The sequence below is a fragment of the Triturus cristatus genome, chromosome 2_1, assembly GCF_964204655.1.
Source record: "Triturus cristatus chromosome 2_1, aTriCri1.1, whole genome shotgun sequence".
NCBI lineage: Eukaryota > Metazoa > Chordata > Amphibia > Caudata > Salamandridae > Triturus > Triturus cristatus.
Window position 1 is genome coordinate 212,001,076 of NC_140581.1, and position 22,837 is coordinate 212,023,912.

General features: G+C 44.2%; 1 protein-coding gene across 2 annotated transcripts in view; it reads right to left on the reverse strand.

The window, feature by feature from the left end:
• The window catches only part of CCDC68 (coiled-coil domain containing 68), a 167,100-nt gene that overhangs the window by 53,389 nt on the left and 90,874 nt on the right, over positions 1–22,837 (reverse strand). For both annotated transcript variants that reach the window (XM_085629985.1, XM_085629992.1), the window contains exon 9: positions 15,087–15,170. In XM_085629985.1, coding sequence (XP_085486111.1) covers positions 15,087–15,170 — 84 coding nt within the window. The remainder of the gene's footprint in view (positions 1–15,086; positions 15,171–22,837) is intronic.

Consider the following 22,837-nt stretch of genomic DNA (forward strand, 5'->3'; position numbering starts at 1 on the left):
GCAAAATGGAGCTCCTGGCCCCAATGGGCTGCCCGGCTCCTTTTTCGTCGAGGATATAGATTTCTGGTCAACAAAAGGATCATCTTCAAGCTCCTCACCCACGCTCACAAAGCACTCCACAACTCCTGACCAGTATACCACAACAAACGTCTCACCTTCTACACCCCGAACCGCCAGCTTTGTTCCACTGACCTCACCCTTGCCGCCGTCCCACGCATCCACAGGACCTCCACCGGTGGCAGATCCTTCTCCTACCTCGCCACCAAGACATGGAACACCCTACCCACACAGCTGCGTCAGACCCAGGACCTGCAGACCTTCAGGAGACTCCTCAAAACCTGGCTGTTCAAGCAGTAGCTTGTCCCCCCCCCGTGATTAGTGCGCTTTACAAATTATTGATTGATAGATATATGTACTATTTACCTGCCTCAGCGAAAGTATGTGTTACAATACGCAGATCCGCTAACAATAACAAGAATAGATTTAAAGTCATCTGATCATGATACATACCTTTGTTCCACCTTCACATTAGCTTGTAAATTTAATGGAGGAAAACAAAAGGGGCACAGCCTACGCAACGTTTTCCTTTATACGAAGATGTTAGGAACACATTTGAGGAAACAGAACAATTACAACAAGCTACACGAGGGGTGGGGTGAGGAACAAAGAATGGGCAGCGGGCGAGGGTGGGGAAAAAGAACAGACAGTGTGAGGAGGGCAGGGCAGGGCAGTGGAGAAACAGAACAAACAGAGTGAAGACGATGGGGCAGTGAGGAAATGGAACAGACAGCAGGAGGAAGGTGAGGGAGATGATCTGAAGAGACATGCACTTTATAAGCGTGCATCACAAAAGTAAAACAAGAGCGGATGGTAGGCACTCACCAGACAGACGCAAAGAGTGGTCAAGGGGAAATTAAAGTACCAGGTATGTTCCTGTCAGAATTGAATGTGACACTAGCAACAAGGGCCGAGGCCTAAAAAGAATGAAACTGGAGTTGGCACGCCTGCGTATTGGGGAAAGGAGCACACAACATAGTAACCATGTTGAATAACAAAAAACGTGAGAAGATGGTGGTCATCATATTGGAGAGGGGCTGCAATGGGCTAGACTGGTTTGTACAGACATGGAGGAAGGGGAGGCCAAAAAATATATGAAATAGATAATTGCATTGCGGGTGCGCGAGTTATAGTTAGACGAACTAACTATAACGGGGGAATTTCACGGGTTTTGTACGTGTGAAATGTCTAACTATAACGCCCCTCTTTCTGAAGCTGCAGGGCACCTTCAATGAAGCCAGCAGAGTCTCATCCAAGGCTCAATGGAGGGCCGAGAATAATTGTCCATAATTAGCTGCAGCGGAGGTAACCCACTAGAGGACGTCAATTGGCAAAATGAGACCTCAGATCCCAGCGTACATTTGAAAATGAACTTCCACCAAGGGAGGAGCACTGAAAGCCCCCAATTACGGAAACACGCAGGGGAAATGCGGTAGCCATAAATCACCTCCGCTGACACGGCCTCTGAGGAGATGCAAAGAGCGGCATCGAAATGCGTCAGGCCATGGACTTCAAAGGGATGTTAAGCTGCCTGCTTGGTTTAATTAGAGTTTGTTACTCACCTGCAGTATTGTGCTGCCTCAAGCTTCTGGGCGTTTTGCTTCGACAATATTGGATGGATGGATGGATATATATCTCTCTCCTACTGGCGGTCGCCAGTAGGTAGTTATAGTTAGGACCTATTTTTTATAGGAAATCTGCATCATTCTATTCCCAATAACTTTGGCGCCGGTTGACGAATCTTCGCAAAATTTTTGGCCAGCTCCGGTCCGCTCCTATCCTGAAAGTCTTGGGCTGATTCGTGAAGCGGGTGCCGAGAAAACAGGGGGGTCCCTAAACGTGTTTTCCTCATGCAATTTTCCATAGGAACCTTTAGTCGCAGCTACAGCCCGAACTGCTGAACGGAATTACACCAAATTTGGCAAAATGGTAGCCCTTCGTTCACGGTCGTGCCTTTTGGTTAAATGGTGTAAATCCGTTCAGTAGTTCCTGAGAAAATCAAAAGTAAAATCACATATATATCTATGGGCGCGGTGGATCCGCGCACACTGAGCGCACCCTGCGCGCACTCTTCCGATCGCAAGCTGCATGTTAATTGACTGTCAACTTGCTGTCAACACTCCAAACCAGGAAGTGTTGGCAGCCATTTTGTGCCTCGGTAGAACCGAGGCACAAGAAATCCTTGAAAAAAGGTGCGCAAAACGCAAAAAGGGGGCAGTGTAGAAACACCCTGACCCCCTAGGCCTGCTTAGGGGGTCCCACAAGGACCCCCTGGGCCCCAAGAAATTATTATTATTTTTTTTTTTTTTTAAATGGGGAGATGCACGCAGGGTACGCGGATCCTGCCGATTTAAAAACAAAAAACAAAGCACGGGCTCCTGCGTTTCGTTGGTAATTAATCCCGGGGGCAATATTATGTGAATGGGGGGGCCCCCAACCCCGGGGACTGTCACCCCCGGGGCTTTATAAAATTATGTACGGGGGGGCTCACAGCACCCCCCAGCCCCAGGGACCGCCACCCCCCCCCCGGGCTTCAATATTCATGGGTGGGGGGCTCAAAGGCCCCCCCCAAACCCCAGGGACCGCCACCCCTCGGGGCTTCTTTAGAATATATGCGGGGGGCTCACGGCCCCCCTGCAGCCCCGGGGACAGCCAACCCCTGGGGCTTTTCATGTGCAAGCTTCGCGTAAAGTAATACGTATGCGCCTGGAGTCGCGTACCGGTCGCATAGCGATCGCGCACGAAAATACGCACCCATAGCACATCCTACGTGGATTCTACACAACAATCCTAAAATGGCAGCTAGGTTCAGCACAGTGATCGAGAAAGGTACGCTTTGGGAGTGCGACTCCCCAAAAAAATTTGAGAAAAAAAAAATAACGGATATAAATATATACAAAAATATATAAAACAAAAAAAAAATTAGAGTTTCAATATTAAAAAAAAAAAATCCATTTAGATTTAAAATATATTATGTAATTTAAAAAATAAAATATGTAAAAATAGTTAAAAAATGTAGAAAATCAGTAACAAAAAATAAATATAACTATTATTACTTTTAATAATTGTCATTTAAGAAATCTTTGAAATTCACTGAAAAGACCATAGGTTTCAGACATGTTATAGTTAGTAATTATCATTTAAAAAACCTTTGAAATTCACTGAAAAAACCATAGGTTTCAGGGGTGTTATAGTTAGCTGGACATTTCACTCGTACAAAACCATTGAAATTCCTTCGTTATAGTTCTACTAACTATAACTAGAGCGCCCACAATTCACTGCTGATTATGTCACATATTACATCATTCATGACATGGTCTCTTCTTCATGCAATCGCTCACATACAGTTCTATACTTATAAACTTTTGCTTTATGAAAGTTGCCACTGCCATGTATATCCCATTCTAGTCCTGACTGTGCTGCGTCCCATAAATGTCTGTTCGCCGTGTTTCCTCCACTCTCTCTGTGTCTACGTCATTCTCTCCGCTATCTTTCGTCATCCTGCCCATGAACGCGACCCACTCAGTTACGTCTTCCTCCAACGTATCGTCCCTACGGATCCTTTCCATTGTGTATTTCCTCTGCTCGTGCCCATTAAGTCCCTTTTATATTAAATAAAATAGATTTCACAAGCATAGCACAAGCCCTGTTCAGGTGAAACATAAAAAACTATATCAGTTGGGTTACTCTTTGCCTGTGGCGGAAACAAACATGCAGATCACCGGGATCATTGGGAAAATAAAGCTAACAGGGTTGTGCATCCTTAGAAAAATAAAGATCCTGGGATATGAATTAGTCTCTTGGTAGATGTTGATCTTTCCTAATGGCATATCTTGTACTTTCACAGCCACCTCTATTGCCAGCAGACAGGAACAGTGCCAAAGGACAGGAGAATGAAAGCAAATGTGACCAGTGTATTAACTGGAATTATATCCCCTGCCAGAGACTCTCGAAAAAGTGATGTAACACGTGTTATAGATATATAATCCACAGCAGTACTCAAGGTAGAACTAGTTTTGGTGACCACAGAGGTGCCAGTGAATCAACAAAAACTTTCAATAGAATGAAGAGCGCTCAAACATCTGTACTGGACAGGTCTCCAAATTCACCGGTAAAATTAATTCCAAAACTATTAAATGATGTTTCTTCAAAACAGTATTTTGTTTTCAGATTGTGTTCCATCCCATCAGAATTCATATGTCAACCCATACATAGAGGTCAGTTTTCAGAATTATTTTATGAAGTCTTTTCATACTCGTGCTGTAATGTTGTCATGCATACCATGGTATTAGTTTACAATAAATTCCAATAACAGCTCACTGACGTGAGATAACTAAAGTGTAGTAGTATCTGCTAAGTACTTGCATCTTCTATGGGTATACAGCCACCCCCTTGGTGCTGCCGAGACCTCTTTGGCACCCATGCCTTCAAGGACAAGTAGTCGCTAATTAGCTGCAAACTTCCTATGCACACAACCAGATTTCTCAATGTGAATTGCTGAGAAACCCATTGGTGCAGTTTAAATAGGTGGGAAACAAAGATGGACACCCGAGACCACCCGACCTCATGGGAGTTACTTACTCTTGTAAGACTTCACACAAGAGCCTTTCAGGGGAGCGAAATATGCAACAACTAGAGTTGTCAATGTTCCTCTTGAGGAGTTTGGGCAAAATATATTAAGGAAAGAAATACCCAGCGAGCCACTGGCAGAGACATTTCATGAAGATTTTTGGTGATCATGTGTCCCTGCACTAATGCAAGTTACAAGTCAGAGTTTAAGGGTACTGACATCAGAGAACCATCGAGGATGGGCATAAGACTGTTAGTTAGGGCCCCCAGTGTATGCAACTGTGGATAATGGTTGCCCACAATCCTGGGATTTCCTGACACAAGCTGTCATATTGACTTTGGCTTGATACATTACAGCTGACATACAGCAAGGTCATAAATGCCAGTTTAATTGCGGATTGGATTCCCTGTTTAAAGAAAGGCATATGGTTTGGTCTTTTTTAGCAGGCCTATCTGCTCAGAGGTCAAAATGCCATCCGTCCAATGTCCACCCATCCAAATGGTCAGGGTAAACACAGTGATAAGATAGTTTGTCAGCAATGGGAATGTGGAAGATACACACTCAAAATTATTAGGTTCATGGGGAAAAGGGCTTATCGATGTGATACTTATCTTCATTGTAGGGAAAAAAAACAAAGTTAGCAAATACATTTCATTCATTTATGCAGATGGAAATACTTTGTGAGCGACTTGGAATTCACTTAGAATTTTTTTTATTACTCATGGGAGTCAACAATAGTTTCAGATTTCTAGGTGGGCTCCTAAATTCCTTAATCAAGTGATAGTGCCCGATCCAGTGTAGTCTAGAATATTGTGAAATGACTATTGAGTGGCCACAATATCATGACCAAAATATTGAAAAACAAAAATATTGAGTCGGTAGGTGCACAGAGAGAGGTAAATCCAGTATTTGTAAAGCGTGAACAGCTACCCGAAGGCATCTCGGTGCTGGGGGCCGTCGGGAAGATTAAGCGAGCTATTGCCCAGAGTCACAGGGTGCTGGGCTGACCTGCCGCCGGTGATCGAACAGTGCGCCCCAGAGTTCCAGCATCAGTCGCCCTGGCCGCGGCGCCACACCTCTTCCTGAGGTATAGATTTACCTTCTAACCTCCACATTTATGTGCCTTGAAGATACATATATGGTCATGGTTTGTACATGTGTAGTTATGTATAGAAAATCTATACTTGCATATGTTGATATTTTGAACCTCGATATTCTGGTTCATGATATTGTGACCACTCTATTGTTCTTCTGTGATATTTTGGATTTATGCCACCGGATCGGTTTTAAATGAATCAGTACTCATTTCTATCATGGCCTTTCATTTTACGAATATCTGCAGAATTAGTAAGAGACAGGACACTTTCCATAGTTTTTGCATATACCTTAATCACTTTATAGATTTTTGTGCAGATTTTTCAGGAATGTAAAACGTATCCAGGAGCATGCCCACTTATTATGTCAATATGCAGTAGTCATCCTTAACTGTTCTGTATGAAACCTGGGTGTATCCTCCTCCTAAACAGAACATCAACAACACACCATGACTGATTAGTTAGATAAGCACTACCAAAGCATGAGTCCATCAACTTGAGCTCTTTCCTCACTTTGTTTATTGTCCAGTGTGCAAACTCTTCATTAAGCCATCCATGGGTCAAGGTGACCAAGTCACGCACATTTGTCCATTACATGAGAGTGCATACATTTCCAGTTTTATTTAAATATTTCTTGGTTACACACGTATCTTACTCTCAAGAGTTATCAAGCCACCACAAGCAGTATCCAAACTTATTTTTCAGACAACCTCACCATGTCTGGTAGTTCTCTGCACAACCGTAGCCAAGACACCATCAGGCTGAAGACTTAGAAGTGTAAAACAAAACAAAAAAGGCAGCATGTCTTGCATCTATGCACGCAGGATCGGGGACAACATTCCCATATCCATCAGGACCACCCCAACACTGCTCCAATTTAGGAAAGAGTTGAATATGCAGCTCTTTTAAAATGCACTAATTCATAATTCCTTAATAGTCGACATATCAACTACCTCCCTTATGACCCACTGAAGTTATGTTTTTTTACTTAGTTTACTTTTTGTATCAAAAATTCCCTTTGAGATTCATGTGGATGTGTAATAGCTGCTTTGTTCTGATGTACTAGAGTATTGAGAATGTAGGACTATCCAAATTCAGAATGTCATGCACCATACACACGCTTCCTGCTACTACCAATTTAGAACTGATGCACCAGAGTGTTGGGGAAGTAGAACTCTCCATATTGAGTATGTCACTCCAGAGGCCTTTCTTATTCCATCCACTAAAATACAGATATTTCTTCGGGACCCAGGAATTACCAAATGTACTTCCATGCCGAAAGTTGAAGGGTACGTACTTTGGCACCCACAGTCAAAATAATTTTTTTTCATTTCGGAAAGTCAAAATCCACTTCCTTTAGTATTCAAGGTACTGTGCCCCTGGATCATGAACTTTATCATGAAAGAATGCATTGCTCTCTTCTGAAGAAAGACAACTATCCTGAAACACGTGTCTAGAGATTCACAGCACTGGCTGAAACAACATGGGTGAAAAGATAAGTGCTGCAATGGGGAGAAGGGAGTGCTGGATCTCAAAAACATCTATTGACTCGCATAAAATGGATGCCTTCAGAAAACATCAGAGTGAGCACGGCCTCTCATATTTCCCCTTTTGTGGTTCATGAGGGGAATGCTATGATAGACCCGGAATTCAGTTTTCCAAGCAGACTGAACTTAAACACCATAGAAACAACTTTATTTAAAGTTTCATATCCCCTGGGAGGGAGTCGCCATAGTAAACAAGTTAGATTTTATGCATAGCTCATCAATGAGTCAACAGCAGATTGCAACTTGCAACCAATATCGTTGCATAAATATGCACAAACATTACATCACTAATCCCCCTGCAGAAGGAACCAGTTAAGCCTCATTCACTCTCTCTGAAACCCTTCGTGAAGTTTCCTCAATACACCTCTATTATAGCCCATTCCTCTGTGAGGTGCACAAGTTAAGGAGGTCGGGAAACATTTTGTCGCATGACATAGGTATGAAAGACAGACCATGTTTTGTAGTATCTGGGTATCGTAACCGCAAAAGCATAGCTAACTGTTCCATGGCATGACTATTCAATATTTAGACCTCCACATACCCAGTGCCAGCGGAGTTGGGTTTTGCCAGTATTGTGCCACAATAAGATGGGCTGCTAGAGGCACTGAAGTAAGTAATCAGATTGTGGAAGAAGAGGGGGCGGGGATATCTATTGGTCGTCCACCATGCTGTGCAGGGGCATCAGAGGATGCATAGGGAGAGTTATATTCACAATGTCCTGCATGACCCAGAACACTTGGATCCAAAACTGTTGAGTCTGTGGGCACTCCCACCACAAGTATGTCCCTCTTGATCCACAGCATCTCCAGTTCATGTCTGATACATCAATCATTGTTTTGAGATGAGTTGGTGTCATGTACCAACGCAGCATGATTCCATCTTCCTGCAGTATAGTGCATTTGACGAATAACAAAAAATGGCGGAAGATGGTGGCCGCCATATTGGAGAGGGGTCACAATGGGCTACAATGATTTGTACTGACAAGGGAAAAAAATTATAAATCAAAGACAAACAGCGATAAGGAAGACGGGTGGCACGCAGCCTGTGAAAAAATAGGGGTGAAAGTAAAAATAATGAAATCAGAGGTATAATCTTGTTATTTGTCACGGTTCATACAAAAAGCACACTAGTTCAAAAATATATGGGTTGCACGCAGCCTGTGAAAAAATACAGGTGAAAGGAAAAAAATATGAAAGCGGCGATTCATCTTGATACCCGTGAAAGTAAACGGTATGCAGCATTAACACAAAAAAGTAATTCAAAGCACCAACGCAGAAGGGGATAAGTAGTTAGTCCACGGGAAACTGATAAGAGACATGGAAAGAAGAACGGCCTACATCCAATAATAACGAAGGAAAGCAAACTGGCAAGCACACTGACCAATCAGAAGTGAAGGCGGGATGTAAGTCCCTTTTATATTAAGTACAATAGATTTCACAATGGATTTCACAAGCACAGCGCAAGCGCCGTGCAGGCAAAACCTAAAAAGGAAGTATTGAAAAGAAATAAAAATAAAGAAATTTCTCCTTGTTACGCCTAGGTCGGGCAGGCTAACCATTTTGGCGTAATCACAGGTTTACTGACAGTGAATATAAGATTGCGTCAAAATCCATGGATGGATGCATGGGAATGCCCATGCTCCACACATGGATCTCCTCCATGATACAAAGTAGCGCAAGGCAGCACTATGCGCTGCGTTGTGTTACTTTGTATTCACTACACCACGCAAAGCCACAGGAAGTGGCTTTGCATGGCTTACTTAGGAAATTCCAGCTAAGGAATTTCATTGCCTTGAGACAACTTGCATCACACAAGGGCAACGCAAGTCCTTAGTAATTCGGGTCTTCATTTTTAGCCACCAATTTCAAATTCCTTTACATTTAGAGGACTTTTAAAAAAAAAAATCAATTTTACATTTTGCTGCTTTATATATACTTGCATATTCTGTTACTATTACTTAATTTTCTAAGCAGCCGCAGATGCGCGACTAGGCTTCGTAGACCCCCAGGGGTCCCAGGACCACAGGTTAGGAACCACTGTTCTAGTGAGTTGCTGGACGATCCCCGCTTAGAGGGTGTGCCCATAACCCAACTTGCTGTTCACTGGGGAGGGAGTGACAGTTTTTTTTTAAATCGCTGATTGGCAGCCATTTGAAGACCTTCCTCAGCACCTTCAGGGTGTGGAAGCAGGATGCATTGACTGCATTAACTTGTGCGGTCATGTCCAGTTTCCGGTTGATAATTATTCCGAGGTTTATGGCATGAGTGCTAGGTGTGGGTCTGAGTTTGGCCGGCCACCGGTTAGAGTCCCATGGTGAGGTGTTCTTGCCGAAGATCACTACTTCGGTCTCGTCAATATTGAGCTTTAGATAGTTGGCTTTCATCCAGTTAGAGACTTTGGTCATGCAGGAGGTGAACTTGTTTCTTGCATTGGGGGTCTTGTCCAAGAGGGAGAGTCCACCTACTCTTTCTTCTGGTATTTGGCTAAACAAAACAAACATTTATAATACCAATAGGTCTGGTTTTCTTGTAATGAACACTTCTTCAGTGACTGGAAAATTTGTGGTATGTGATTCTGTAGAGCTGAGAGTAACAGGAGAATAAGCCAAATACTGTACAAATGGATATATGAGCAAGTGCATTGCTGGAGAAAATAGTGACTGAGTACATGGATGGATAAACAGGCAACTGAATGGACATTTGGCTGCATAAAAGTACATGTATTGATGAATCGGAGGGATGCGTGAGTGGATGGAAAACGGGACTGGCTAAAAATGTTCACAAAGCATCGGGATATGGCTTGCTATCAACATAGCAAGACATAGGGGGCTGTTCTTCTCCAGAACCATCAAACATTGTTTCTATTCATTATCCACCACTTAATTTGAATGCTACGCTGTTGCTGCTTGTGCAAGGGGCGGACCACAAGACCCAGTTCTCTTTGCGGCACGGAGCTGTGTTCGCGCTAGTAGGCGCTTGTCAAAAACCCACCAGGGCTCCCGCAGTACGGGAGCCGCTGTTGCTGCTTGTGCAAGGGGCAGACCACAAGCCCCAGCTCTCTTCGCAGCAGGGAGTGCAGGGCTCTGCTGGCTGTTTTCACACCAGAAGGCGCTTATCAGAAACCCACCAGGGTTACCGGACTGCGGGGCGTGCTCATGCGAAGATCGGGCACGTCTGCACCTGTCTGTGGCCGACGGAGGCTGGGCCAGGCCCCTTGGTTTTCCCGTAAGGACTAAGGTACTGTGTGCTTCTTTTTTTTGTTCTAATCCTGACAGTGCCCTCCATTCTCCAGCGCTGGCAGTCTTGCTTCTTTTTGTGATCTGTGCTAGTGTTTTACGACAGCATTAGACATATGTGAGTACAATCACACTATGGATGTATACATTATGTCAAAATTACCATTATCATGTCAAAACATTCTACCATCATGTTAATGTCAGGACTGAGCTTGGTATTTTTGTTTTGGGGCGCAGGGGTGGGTGAGATGGGTTCTCAGTAGTCCAACAGTGAGACGTTTACTTGAACTGGAATAAAGATTTGAATAGAGTACAGTAAAAGGAAGATAGACTTTGGGTAGATGATGTCGTGGCATACTGTCAGTCATATAAATGAGGGGCAGCACTTAGAAAACACCAGAATGAGGTAGACAGGGTAATATAGGGAGTTTCACTAAGTACATTGGGAGGGCACCTCCTAAAGCAGGAAAATATAGTGGGCTTGGAGTATCCGAAAAGAGCGGTGTACTGCGTGGACCCCGGGAGGAGGGTAGGAAGCACTGCTAGGCCAAGAGATGGAAAGATGGGGGAAAAAAAGTAATTTTCCCCTTGAGAAAGACGTGTGGCACTGAATTTCACATGGGAGGAAAAGGGCAATGAGCTCTGACAATAATATGGTAGCCCCTGCCCGCAACTCTCCTAGCCAGCTCGAGGATGGAGAAGTACATACCTTCTGCCCCACTACTTCAACCTTGGACAGCTGTGTGCCTGTTGATGCAAATGATGCACACCTTTAGCTGCTCTGGCTTCTTAGGTCTCTTCCTAATATCCTGCGCTATTTGAACAGTGATAATATGCCACACCCAGGCATTTAAAGCCTCCGCAACCTCCCGATCTTTTATCCCAAGGAAACCTATGCATGCTCATCTCTCCGTACGCTCTCAGAACTGACCACACCCTCATCCTAGTAGTCCACCTTTACCTTCCCAGGCCACAGGGTTAGACTGCCCTATAATACAACCTGGCAGTGCCAGGAGGGCTGGTCTGACTGGTTAGATGTGAGCAGGGTTTGTGGCTTTTTTGTGGGTCCGTTTTATGGTCTGGTGGGCCGGTTGTTACTGGCGATTTCCCTGACATTACCACAAACTTTTACTACGGCAAGCACAAATACATGCAGTCTGCCATACCGTGCAAAACACCTATACAGTGTGTGTGTATAAGTTCAGAAATACAAAAGTTTGCAGAATGTGGCAACTATTTTTGCTATGTGATTCGCTAATGAGGGCCACTTATTTTGGTGCCTGGGCCCGTTTTCTGTCCCAGTCCGAACCTGCAAGGGCCTTGTCCTACCTCAAGTGGACCTGCCCACGTTCATTGAATGTGCTTTTATTGGAGCCTTGCACTCTCTTCTGAAGGAGTCTGCCCTTTCCCACACTCTCCCGGGAACATATCTTTTGGCCCAGTCGTATCTTCCTTCTACCTACCTCTACATGTGACTATACAACCACTTGTTCTTCCTGAACACCATGACCTGCTGGGCCTTGAGGTCCCGGGCATGCCCCTCCTCAGCCACACAACTGACACTAATGGGTGGCAGCCCATGAGACACCTGCCCCAGCTCATGTAGCCATAGCATGAACTGAAGAGGTCACGTGGGTCACCAGCTGCTTCCCTTTCAGGTCTGGCATTATCCAATACCTTTAGATTTTACTAAAATTATATGCATCATATACTTACTTACTAGGGCTTCCAATCAGCCCTCTTCATTCATTGGTCTGTTATTGTGTCACTCACATTTTTACACCAACCACAGCAAACAGCATGGTGAATTTATCAGCTAAATTCAGCCAAGTGACTAACTGCGCTCTGACTGCATTCTGTCCTTTTACAGGGGGCACATCCCCACAGAAAGTAGTTTTGTTAAGTATCCGGGACATCTATGATAATGGGTGCTTTTAGAGATAAAAATATTTTTTGCTTGTAGCCATTATTTATTTTAGCTTAACGAAGACCTTGCAGATTCCTCAAAGTTTTGCAAAAACAATGACAAAGCAAAATAACCATTTACAAAGCCAAGTGTCTATTGGCTAGCACCAGACGCACTGACTTTGCCAAGGCTTGTTATACACTTATAAACAGTGCACGCCAGAGACAGTCAAGTCCGAATGTGAACCACTGCCGAGCACAGTCAAGAGTCCCATCGGCCAAGGCCATCTCGGCGACTTGAGTGCTCTCTGTAACATTAGATAAAGATACCTCTGTTAATAGGACAAAAACAAGTAAAGTATACTGGTACAAAAGAATAACACCCTTCAGGTACATTCTGGACAGTTGGCCAAGCCAGCTCAAGAGCAGAGAGACTAATATAGGACGCGTACCCTTGCGTGGTCTGCTGCACATATACATGTGGAACTGCCACAGCTGGTGAACTGACAGCACTCCATGTAGCATCATTGAAAGCTGAAGCAGCCAAGCCAGTGACGTGTGGTGAACAATACTTTTATGACACTTGTAACAACGAATGGCTGAAGGGCTATATCGTACAGCGCTTCTCTTGGCATAGGCGCTATACTATGGCTATAGAAAAAATGTAATGCAATAACTTCAAAGAAAATGATCAACTATAGCAAAAATCTATATTTATTTATTTTTATAACTAACAAACTCGCCACTATTTTAATTAACCCCTTCAGTGCCCGCCCCTTTCCCCGCCCTGTGCCGGCCGTTGCATTAGCGGGCGGGGTCTATGACGAGCTGGACTCGTCATGGGCACAGCGCCACCGCGGCCCATGACGAGTCCAGCTCGTCATGGGCACTGAAGGGGTTAAGGAGACGAAGTGTAAACATAAGACTGCACTGGAGCCGGTTCTGCACAGTAAGGAGGCAGCGCCTTCAAGTGGAGAACTCCCTGTCTGAAGAAGGAAAGCAGCAGGCATGGCCCAGCTCCTGCGTGATAAAGAGTTCCACCCACTTCGCTGTTCCTGCACCTCTGGTGCAAACACTTGTCCGGCTAGGGGTGGTAATGCAGGAACATTGGGAATGCAATTGCTGGAATGAAGGTTTGCTGTCCAATGCAGGCTTCCGTCCCAGCCTTCACTGCTGTTCACAATGAAGCACAAAGCACTCCAGCCCTGTGAATATGAAGGAGGTGGGCACCCTGACTTGGTTGGATTTTCCCCCAGTGATTCTTGGTCCGTGGGCTAAGCTTAGCCTGCACCACGTAGACATGGCTCTAACTGGTCTCCGCCTCGCGATAGCTGTGAATGTTATTTTTGGCTCTCATTCCAGCCATCTAGCTTTTTGGAAACTACTAAAGACGTGGCTCTCCCCTTAAGTGTTGCTATGTTGTTTTTTTCAGTTACTGCCTTAGCGATGGGAATGGATGCCCCTGGGGTAGCTACGCACTTAACGAATGCTGTTTTCCTTTCATTTCATTTCATTCCATACATGGGGGCTCGGGTCTCTTTCCCGAGGGGCACATGGGGCACAATCCAACCAGCCGAAGCACCTCCAGTAGTCCCCTGCTGTCTGGCAACCTCAAGACAAATTCAACACTCGATATAGCAAGCATCGCCCCTTTTCTTTAGCACATTCGGGACCTTCGACAAAACCCCACATATGGACTGGACTTTTCCTTTATCCTTTCCCCTGCTCTCCTTTGTTCTGTCCACTCCCTCCCCTAATGTTATTAATTGTACCTTGCATGTCTTTTCTTATTGCTTATGTATCTAACACATAAGACATGCTGTCTCTGTCTGTATTCTTAGGGTAACCTACTTTCTAAAGGACAAATATTCACTGATGTAATAGATATATTTTTGTTGTATTTAGGTTTATATTGTATACCCTAAGACATGTTCTCTTTCCATTACTTATGTATTGTGGTATTTTTCCTTCCATGCCTGGCAAGAACAATGTAACATCTGAATGTCTCTATATTTCTTTTAAATGCCAATAAACTATTTTGAAATATCTATCTCTATATCTAGATCTATATCTATATCTATATCTATAAACATCCTGATAGTCTCTTCAACAAACAGGCCCCAAGTCCGTGAGTAATTTTGACATAGAAGTCGATTTATTCCAAACTCGGTCAGACGCGTTTCGGCAGCAAAAACCGCCTTGAGAGAGAGAAAAAGAGAAAAAGAGAGAAGAGAGAGAGAGAGAGAGAGAGAGAGAGAGAGAGAGAGAGAGAGAGAGAGAGAGAGAGAGAGAAAAAGAGAGAGAGAGAAAAAGAGAGAGAGAGAAAAAGAGAAAAAGAGAAAAAGAGAAAAAGAGAGAGAGAGAGAGAGAGAGAGAGAGAGAGAGAGAAAAAGAGAGAGAGAGAGAGAGAGAGAGAGAGAGAGAGAGAGAGAGAGAGGTAGCAGTTTGCTCCTCGCCTGACTACAACTGTATTGAAAATCCCTCGCAGCGAAGAGCGCGTGCCCCAGGTGTTGGGTAGCCTCAGCCACATCTTTAATGCGTTTTAAAATTCAAATTCTCACCAATGTAAACTAATAAAAGGGAAGACGGGAATTTTTAAAACGTTGAACATTCAGATCTTCAAAAAAGGTCGCCGACAACGGACACAAAGAGCGGAGTCAGGCGCGCGGCCTCCTTACCTGCGCTTCTAGCGTCTGAATCTTCTCCTGTAAATGATCAATGGTTTCATCTTGTTTTTGAAGCTCGTTATTCAAGTCTTCAATCTGTGAACAAAAACACTCAGCTGTAGGTTTTTTTTTCTCCAGTTTTTTTTAATAGCACGAGCCGAGCCCAAGGGCATTGAAGTGTTTTATAGCAGAACCAAATCACCTCAAACATTTTTATCATTTTAGGCACTGGTAGATATTTGTTCAGAATCACAAAATGTTACGCCTTTCAACCCTGGACTTTTTGCTGGGATTTAAAAAAAATAATCTATTGAACGATTCACATGTGAGAACACTGCCACCCTGTGGACATTAGCGAAAACATCGCCGAATGTAATTGCTACTAAGGCCAAACTAAATCAAGTAACATACACACTGACACCCGCTCCCTTTAAATGTAATTACAATTAGACTGGTTTCCCAACTGGTGTTCAGCTGTGGTGAGGAGATATGGAGTTATTACGAGAGTAAGTTTGCCACAATATTCATTTACAAATACCGGCTGCTTGTGAAGGATTGTGATTCTGGAGGGGCGCAGATATGGTATTTAAAAGCGAGTTTGTGTTAAATCGTCTCTGCTGCTATTTGGCGCGGTAATTCTCCCCGAGTTGCGTTAACAAATATTTAGAAATAGTCCCTATAGCGCTAAAATACTGTTGGCCGTCTGAAATAATTTTGAAGTTACGTTTATATTTCAAAGAGATAACTTCGTTTGTTTTTTTGTGCAGATTTACAAGTTTTTTTAACCACATATCACTTAAAAATGGCGGGAAGATACTGTTCCGCTGCGAGAGTGGGATCAGAGCCAAAGGAAAAACAATACGGCACTTATTTCAAGTTAATTTTTTGTCATTCAGGTGAGTGGCTCGTCGTCAGAGAGAAAGCTCCGGGGTGAAGGACCAGTGCTTAATTTGAGCCGGTGATTATCAGGGCTCGGCACCAGCACCTAATTGCCAGCACCAGTGCTTATGACAGTCTGCCACATGGTGGCACTGTCTGGCTTATTTAGGTATGAGCACAACAACAGTCGGTTATTAGTTCAAATTAAATTTATGACTAATATCTGCCTTCCAAGCCATTCTTATAACTTCGGGGGCCTGGAATAGTAAGAATTGTCACACATGTAAGAGTGTGATAGTTAGTAGCTGTATTTGTACTGTCATTGGCAGCTGGCAGGGGCAATGTGTGGCACAAGTTGCAATTATGTTGTGTGTTGGTTCTTATTAAGCGCATATATCACCCTAAGGGACCTCCCGACGAGAGCCCAGGCACTTATCCTTTTACAAATTAAGCACTGTGAAGGACTATCCCTGGAGAGTTTCATTCCCCAATTCTGGGTAAATCAAGCCAGAGCTGCCAATAGGCCTTCCATCTAGGGCACCAAATAAGAGCGATCATTTGTCCCAGATTATAGTGGGAGCCAACAGCAAAGACAGATATATTTAACATTTTAAAAGAAGCGTGAGCCTCGACAGAACCCTCCCTGTGCCACTTGTCACTTCAGAACTGAATAGTGTGGGTGGGGCAGCCAAGAAGCCACTCCTTTTAGGCAATCATCGCTTCTCTCAAATTCAATCTCTGTTAACAACCGAGGTTTAGCCCCCCCCCCGCCCCCCCCCCACTGCAAGGTGAGAACAAGTGCTAATTGTGCCTTATTTAGACCACAAGTTGTCACCTCTCTTGAAGCTGACAATGTAAAATGGAACAAAAATGACTTTAGTGTTTCCATCCATGCCCTCCACTGTGTTGTGCCCCGCTAAGAGGCATCACAGCCTTCTCCCTTCGCATACTTCTAGGGAAATGAATGTACCGACTAGCGATCACTGAAGATGTGCAGTTTTCCATCAGCTGTAAATTTTAGCAGAATGTGCTACAGTGTAACACAGATTGCGTTTTTTATATTTCATGCTATTGAATGATGGGTGAGCCTCCTGAACACTTAGTCAAATCTGAAAAAAGCCAGATGGAAGACCTGGATAATTCAAGAATCGTTTCTTCTGAGCTAGCATAAGTAAAACATTCTGGTCTATATAATTCAAGCGGTGAGCAATGATGACCCATGACAGTGCCCTTGGTGCTGGCCTTGGAACCGGATGTCCTATGATGTCCTTATCTTCATCTAAACTATAAGGGTTTGGGAGGGGGGGGTTCTTGTTTCTGGCAGATTTGGACCTTTATCAGTTGTGCTGGCAGACAGTCTGTGCTCAAATAACACCTTAGATTGTTGCGGATATGTGTTTCCCATTGTTACACAGTGAAGGAATTGTGTTCACCTACGAGCCCAAGTAGACTTAATATATGTGGGACACGTAGATACTGGACCCCTAGATTAAGCACTGGTATTTCAACAGTAGCAGCAAGGAGGCAGAGTTATATATTTTACACCTGCAAGATGAGTAGCTCAGCTCAGAAGATCACAAGTCCGCCCAAGCCACAGGGTCTCCTACAGCAATGACACTTATTGTATTCAAAGTTAGTAAGAGGTCGAATTACTCTTCACCATAATTTTCACCATAATCACAGCACAAGGTTATTTCTGATTTCGGGCCTGGGTCCACACTCAAGTAGAGGCTTACACCAAAGCCAACCAACATGCAGCTGCCAGTCCAGCTCCCGAACGTTCAAGAATTAGCACCAGCCAATCAGCACTGTGCCCACCTCCGCCTCGTCACTGCTGGAATCTCCAAGCTTCAGTTAGGTGGCAAGGGTCTCCTCCCACCAGTTATGAGGCGTGCAGTAGCTCAAGTCCACCCACGTTTGACCTCAGTCCAGATACACACAGCCGCTGTTCTCTAGTCGTGTACCAGGCTGTTTCAGGCCAGCCCCGCCTCAAGATCTTCTCTCATGAGGCTTACCATGGCATTGGTGGCAGTGTAGACAGGTTCCAGCAGCCACAGTGGATTCAGAGTCTCACACTGGTGTCAGGGTTCAATGCAGGAGCACGCGCCCAATAGGTTTAATCATGAGGGACCATCAAAATGGCCCTTCATGAGGCAGATATGTTAAGGAGGAATGACAGAACACTGCCATCTTCAGGCTTGGCAGGCTCTGCCGCCCTTTCTTACAGTTGTCAACCTCACTATGAATAAAAAATCTTACACAATGTGTTGAAGGCCTCTCCGTCTAGCAGATAAATGACTTTGTCTTTGACCTCAGTCATTATTAGGAAGTGTTTCTTTTTCGGAGAACTGCTTGCTATGTGCTTCAGAAGAACATGGATTTTGTTTAAAAAAACAGAAATAGTTCAATATGAACCAGAAAGATATCACAGGTTTATGGAAAAGGAGCCCCTCTGCTTTCCATCATCATAGGTGATATCCTTTCAACTCTTTCGATAATAGAAAGCCCAGGTCTTAATTGGAGATAGGCAGGTGAGTTTCTATAGAGGCAGAGATTCAGCTTCTTTGGATGTAACAAGCTTCATATTTCTAATGATGACTCAGGTGCCTTACTGGCGTTATGAGATCTTTCCGCTGCTTTTGATACAGTGAATCGCAGCATTCAGTAACCTCGACTGATCAAGGTGGCAAGACTCCCCACCTCATCTAGTGAGTGGCTCCAGTCATTTCTGGCCGATAGAATATCACAAATTACTCTGATCCCAACTATATAAACTCCAGCGTTACAGACCAGTCTAGAGATATCAGGTTCATATTGACTAAAGATCACAGCTGTAAGCATAAGAATAATTTGGATCCAATTCTTAAGAAAATGTGTTAATGTTGTGAAGAAATTGAAACACTGACTGCTTGGTTTGACTCAACGTAGCAGTCTCCTCAATCATATGTAGGCAATGGGAGCCATGCAGTGCTATACAACCTAGGGACTGGACTCAGACACATTTTTGTTTATATGCCACTTGGTTGCCGGTGTCAGATTTGGTAAAAATATTGAGCGGGATGCACCAATTAATTCCTCTATGTATACATTATTTTTCAATACCTTCAAGCCATTTAATTCATTGCCATTTATTAACTGCAGATTCCATCCCAGACGCTACCATTTTAAGGCTATAGAGTTGTTTGCCAGAGTATGATGGAATATTACAAAATCCCGGAAAGTACCCAGAGAGCAAAGAATGGGTCTGAAGTCTTGTGCTTCCAGCCATTCTCAAATTTACCTCCCACAATGGTTGGAAATATGCCAATCTGCAGTTTGTACATCAACAATTTGAATAAACCAGCCTGAAAAGATTTTCAGCAATGCAAGAGCAACATAGCATAACCAGAAATTAGTAGATTTTAAAATACTGGAGAATGTGCATTTCTTTAATTTAAACCTCAGTCCTGCATGAAGTTCATCCATGCAACTATTTATATAGCTTAGTTCTAGACATTTCTATTCTATACGGAATTGGAGAAACTCAATATCTGCCAACAAAGAAACGTGGGTTGAAATACTGTGCAAGAAAGTGGGTTATTAGTTGGGAACTATGTGGGTCCATCTCATTTAACAAGTCTGCACCTTCCATCTGCTGCGAATGTCGTAGCACTCTACTTTCTCAGAGGCGCGAGACTGAGCAGCCAAAGACCTACTCAGGGGAGGTGGTGAGAGCTAGTGCGCAAGTGTGCAGGCACACAACAAAACACCCAATCAGTCATGGTCCAGCCAGTACTTTTACTTATAAAAGTACTTTATTACACACAACTCAATACTACACATTTATTACAAATATTTACATGGTGGCAGGCTGAAATACCTATGTGGACACCCTACTAACAATTTACACACCTGGCCCTCCATGGGCCGTAAAAACACAATCCCCCTCCCCCCCCATATATAATGTGGTGTAGTTATCAATAGGGCAGGCCTCCTGGCTTTGTCAGAGTGCCATCATATTAATTACAGCAAAATGTCAATAAGGGTGGTCACACTTCGTGACATTCATTAGACACATACTGAGTCACTGTCACCTTTGTCATTGTTGATAAAGACTTTACTTGACCTTTATTAAAACACGATATGCTTCACTAATAACTTTGTCACCAACTTTAAAGCATTTCAATGCTCATGTTTGTATACATGCTGCAAAGAAGCTTTAAAGACCTACCCAACAGGAGTCCTTGCACTCTAGAGCCTACAGGCCAAAACCCCCTGCTCTAGAAGAGTTTGAAACTAAAGACAATGTCTACCGGAGTCATCATTATGAAACACTCGGAGACTTAGGGCGAAAATTTAAAATTGGCATATGGGGATCCACTGGGGGCTGCTGCATTGTTGGGAGCCCCAGAATGGATTTCATCCTGCTGTTGGTGTCCTAGCATCATGGCGGTGGTGCCCTTGCCCTCTTTGGGGCCCCACCGAAAGAAATATGCAATCTGCTTAGGCCCATGAGTGGACTTATGGGGTGCGCTCTGGCCCCAGCTGGTGGGCCCATCGTGATCCTTTGACATGCAACGGGCTGAGGAAAAAGTCTTCTATTCTTTTTTTTATTTTAAACTCTGGTTGCTCAGCCTCAATTGGGCACCTGAGTAAAGCTTTGTTTGGGCCACTGAACCAACCCACGCCCTCCCTTCCAGGAGATACATGCATGGGGAGCACCTGGTACAGTCATCTGGTGTCTTAAGACCCTGGGAAGATGGAGGCCCCAGGGGATGACTGAATAAGAGAGCACAATCTTGCTCATTTAAAAAATACATTCTGGTCACAGCAGTTCTTGAGTCGGTCCCCGGGGACAACAAAGTAAAGAAACGGGAGGCGTACTGGGAGGTTGCCATATACGCCTCCCTGGCCACTTTCCTCTCTGTGGCTTTGGCCCTTCTTGAGGACATTGGAAAGCATTGGGAGTGGGATAGCACATGCACGCAGCTGTACTTCCCCAGGTCACTACTCCTCTCCCACTGTTTTCTCTGGCTACATTGGGCCGTTTTGGATGGTTCAGCCTCATTCCTGGGGACAGCGTCTTCTGTCCAGCACCTGGTCTTGGGGTCACCTCCAGCAGCACCCCGCAGCCTTCAATGTGGAATACCCTGCTTGCTTGAACTCTTTTGTTCCCATGGCCTCCTTTGGCCTTTTGAAGGTCACTTGTGTGTTTGCAGAAGTCGGGGCCTACCCTCTGATGAGGGTTAACCATTTACAGGCCCAGATCTCAGCAGTTCCAGGGGAACACTTTCTTTCCAATGTCCCCCAGTCGGAACGTCCCTCAGAGGGCGTAAAGCAGGCCAGTGCCACTGGCACTGCAGAGATGAATCCATGCATTCTATCCTTTTCTCTCCTTGGGACGAGTCTTCCTGGGTCTGGGCATTTTAAAAAGTAAATGGGGGAGAGGAGTTGGCCCAACAGCTAGGGCGTCGACCTCGAATCTGGGGAACCCAGTTCGAGTCTCAGCAATGATACTGAACATCCTGTGATTCTGGGCAAATCACTTAATCTCCCCGTGCCTAACAAAAATGAATGTGTCCTCATGTAACGCAACTGGTGCTATGTAAAGCGCTCCGATACCGGGTCATGGTCGCCCTATATAAAACTCCGTAAAAAAAATAATAACACAACTTAGATTCCTTCTCTACCCTTTCCATTTCCATATCCAGGAACAGGTCCAGTCCCTTGTAAATGGGTCAATTGTAAGGGAAGGTCTCTGGCTCTCTAGCTGGCCAGCAGATTACTTACCTTGACCCAGCAGGGGGAACAAAAGCTAGAAATCTAAGTAGGAGTGGAGTCAGAGAAATAGAACAAATCCTTAAGTGCCAGATGAAGTGCAGATATGACAAATGTGACAATGAAACTCAGGATTCATCTTTACCATAGGATTGGTGCATCACACTTGTCTCCAGGCCCAACTATGGAGAAACTGTACTTCGGAGCAGATTTTATCCCTAATGCACGATAAGGTAAAGCATACACTTTTCAGTGAAGCACTACATGCTTACATTATGAATGCCCACTCACATTATAAGTCCTACACGATGTCAGCACCACTCCCTGAACTAAGGACTCCTTCTCGGACAGGATACCTGTGCACAGCTAGTAGCCCTTCTTGCTCAGCCCTTGTGTGTCTGTGCATGTCTTCCTGTGCTGCCAATCCAGGGCCCAGGCATAGCAACAGACCTGGTTGAAAAAGGTGAATACGGGCGGCTAACACTCCCAACTCATTTTAATTGAGTTTACATTCAGTGAGACTCACAGCAAAAGTTCAAAAAATGTTTAACCCAAAAGCTAATTAATAATGTCCAAGGAGTTAAATGGGGCAGAACACATTTTCCTACAGTGTGTAGTCTAGTTACTCAAAGGATCTGTTCAAAGTCCAGAGCTACCAACGTTTCAAAATACAGAGGTTCAAACTATGGAAACCTACTTGATTTTTATGCAACTCTAACCAAACACAATCATGGACTAGTTCAGTAGATTAGCAAGAACTTTGCCCTATATGGTCGGCGTTCGTGGCTAGATGGTGCTGGGAATGTGCAAGAGTGTTTCTGTTGCCGTTTCTGAACCCCCGAAGAAGTAGCTTACAGAGGATGGAGATGGAATGGTTCTCAAATCATGCTGCAGTTAATCCTACTATGCAACATTTGCTTTCTGCTACTAGGAGGAGAGCCACTGAACACGCGTTTCTAAGTCGACTGAGCATGAAGAAGGATCATTTCTATGTGAGAATTGTTTTCCTCTGGGTTGAGATGGTCTTAATCAACAAAAACATTGGATACTTTGTTATTTTTTTGTGTGATTTGGAATAAAAGCATGATTGCGAATAAAGTTAGAGGTATTGGCTGTTGGGTTGCGAT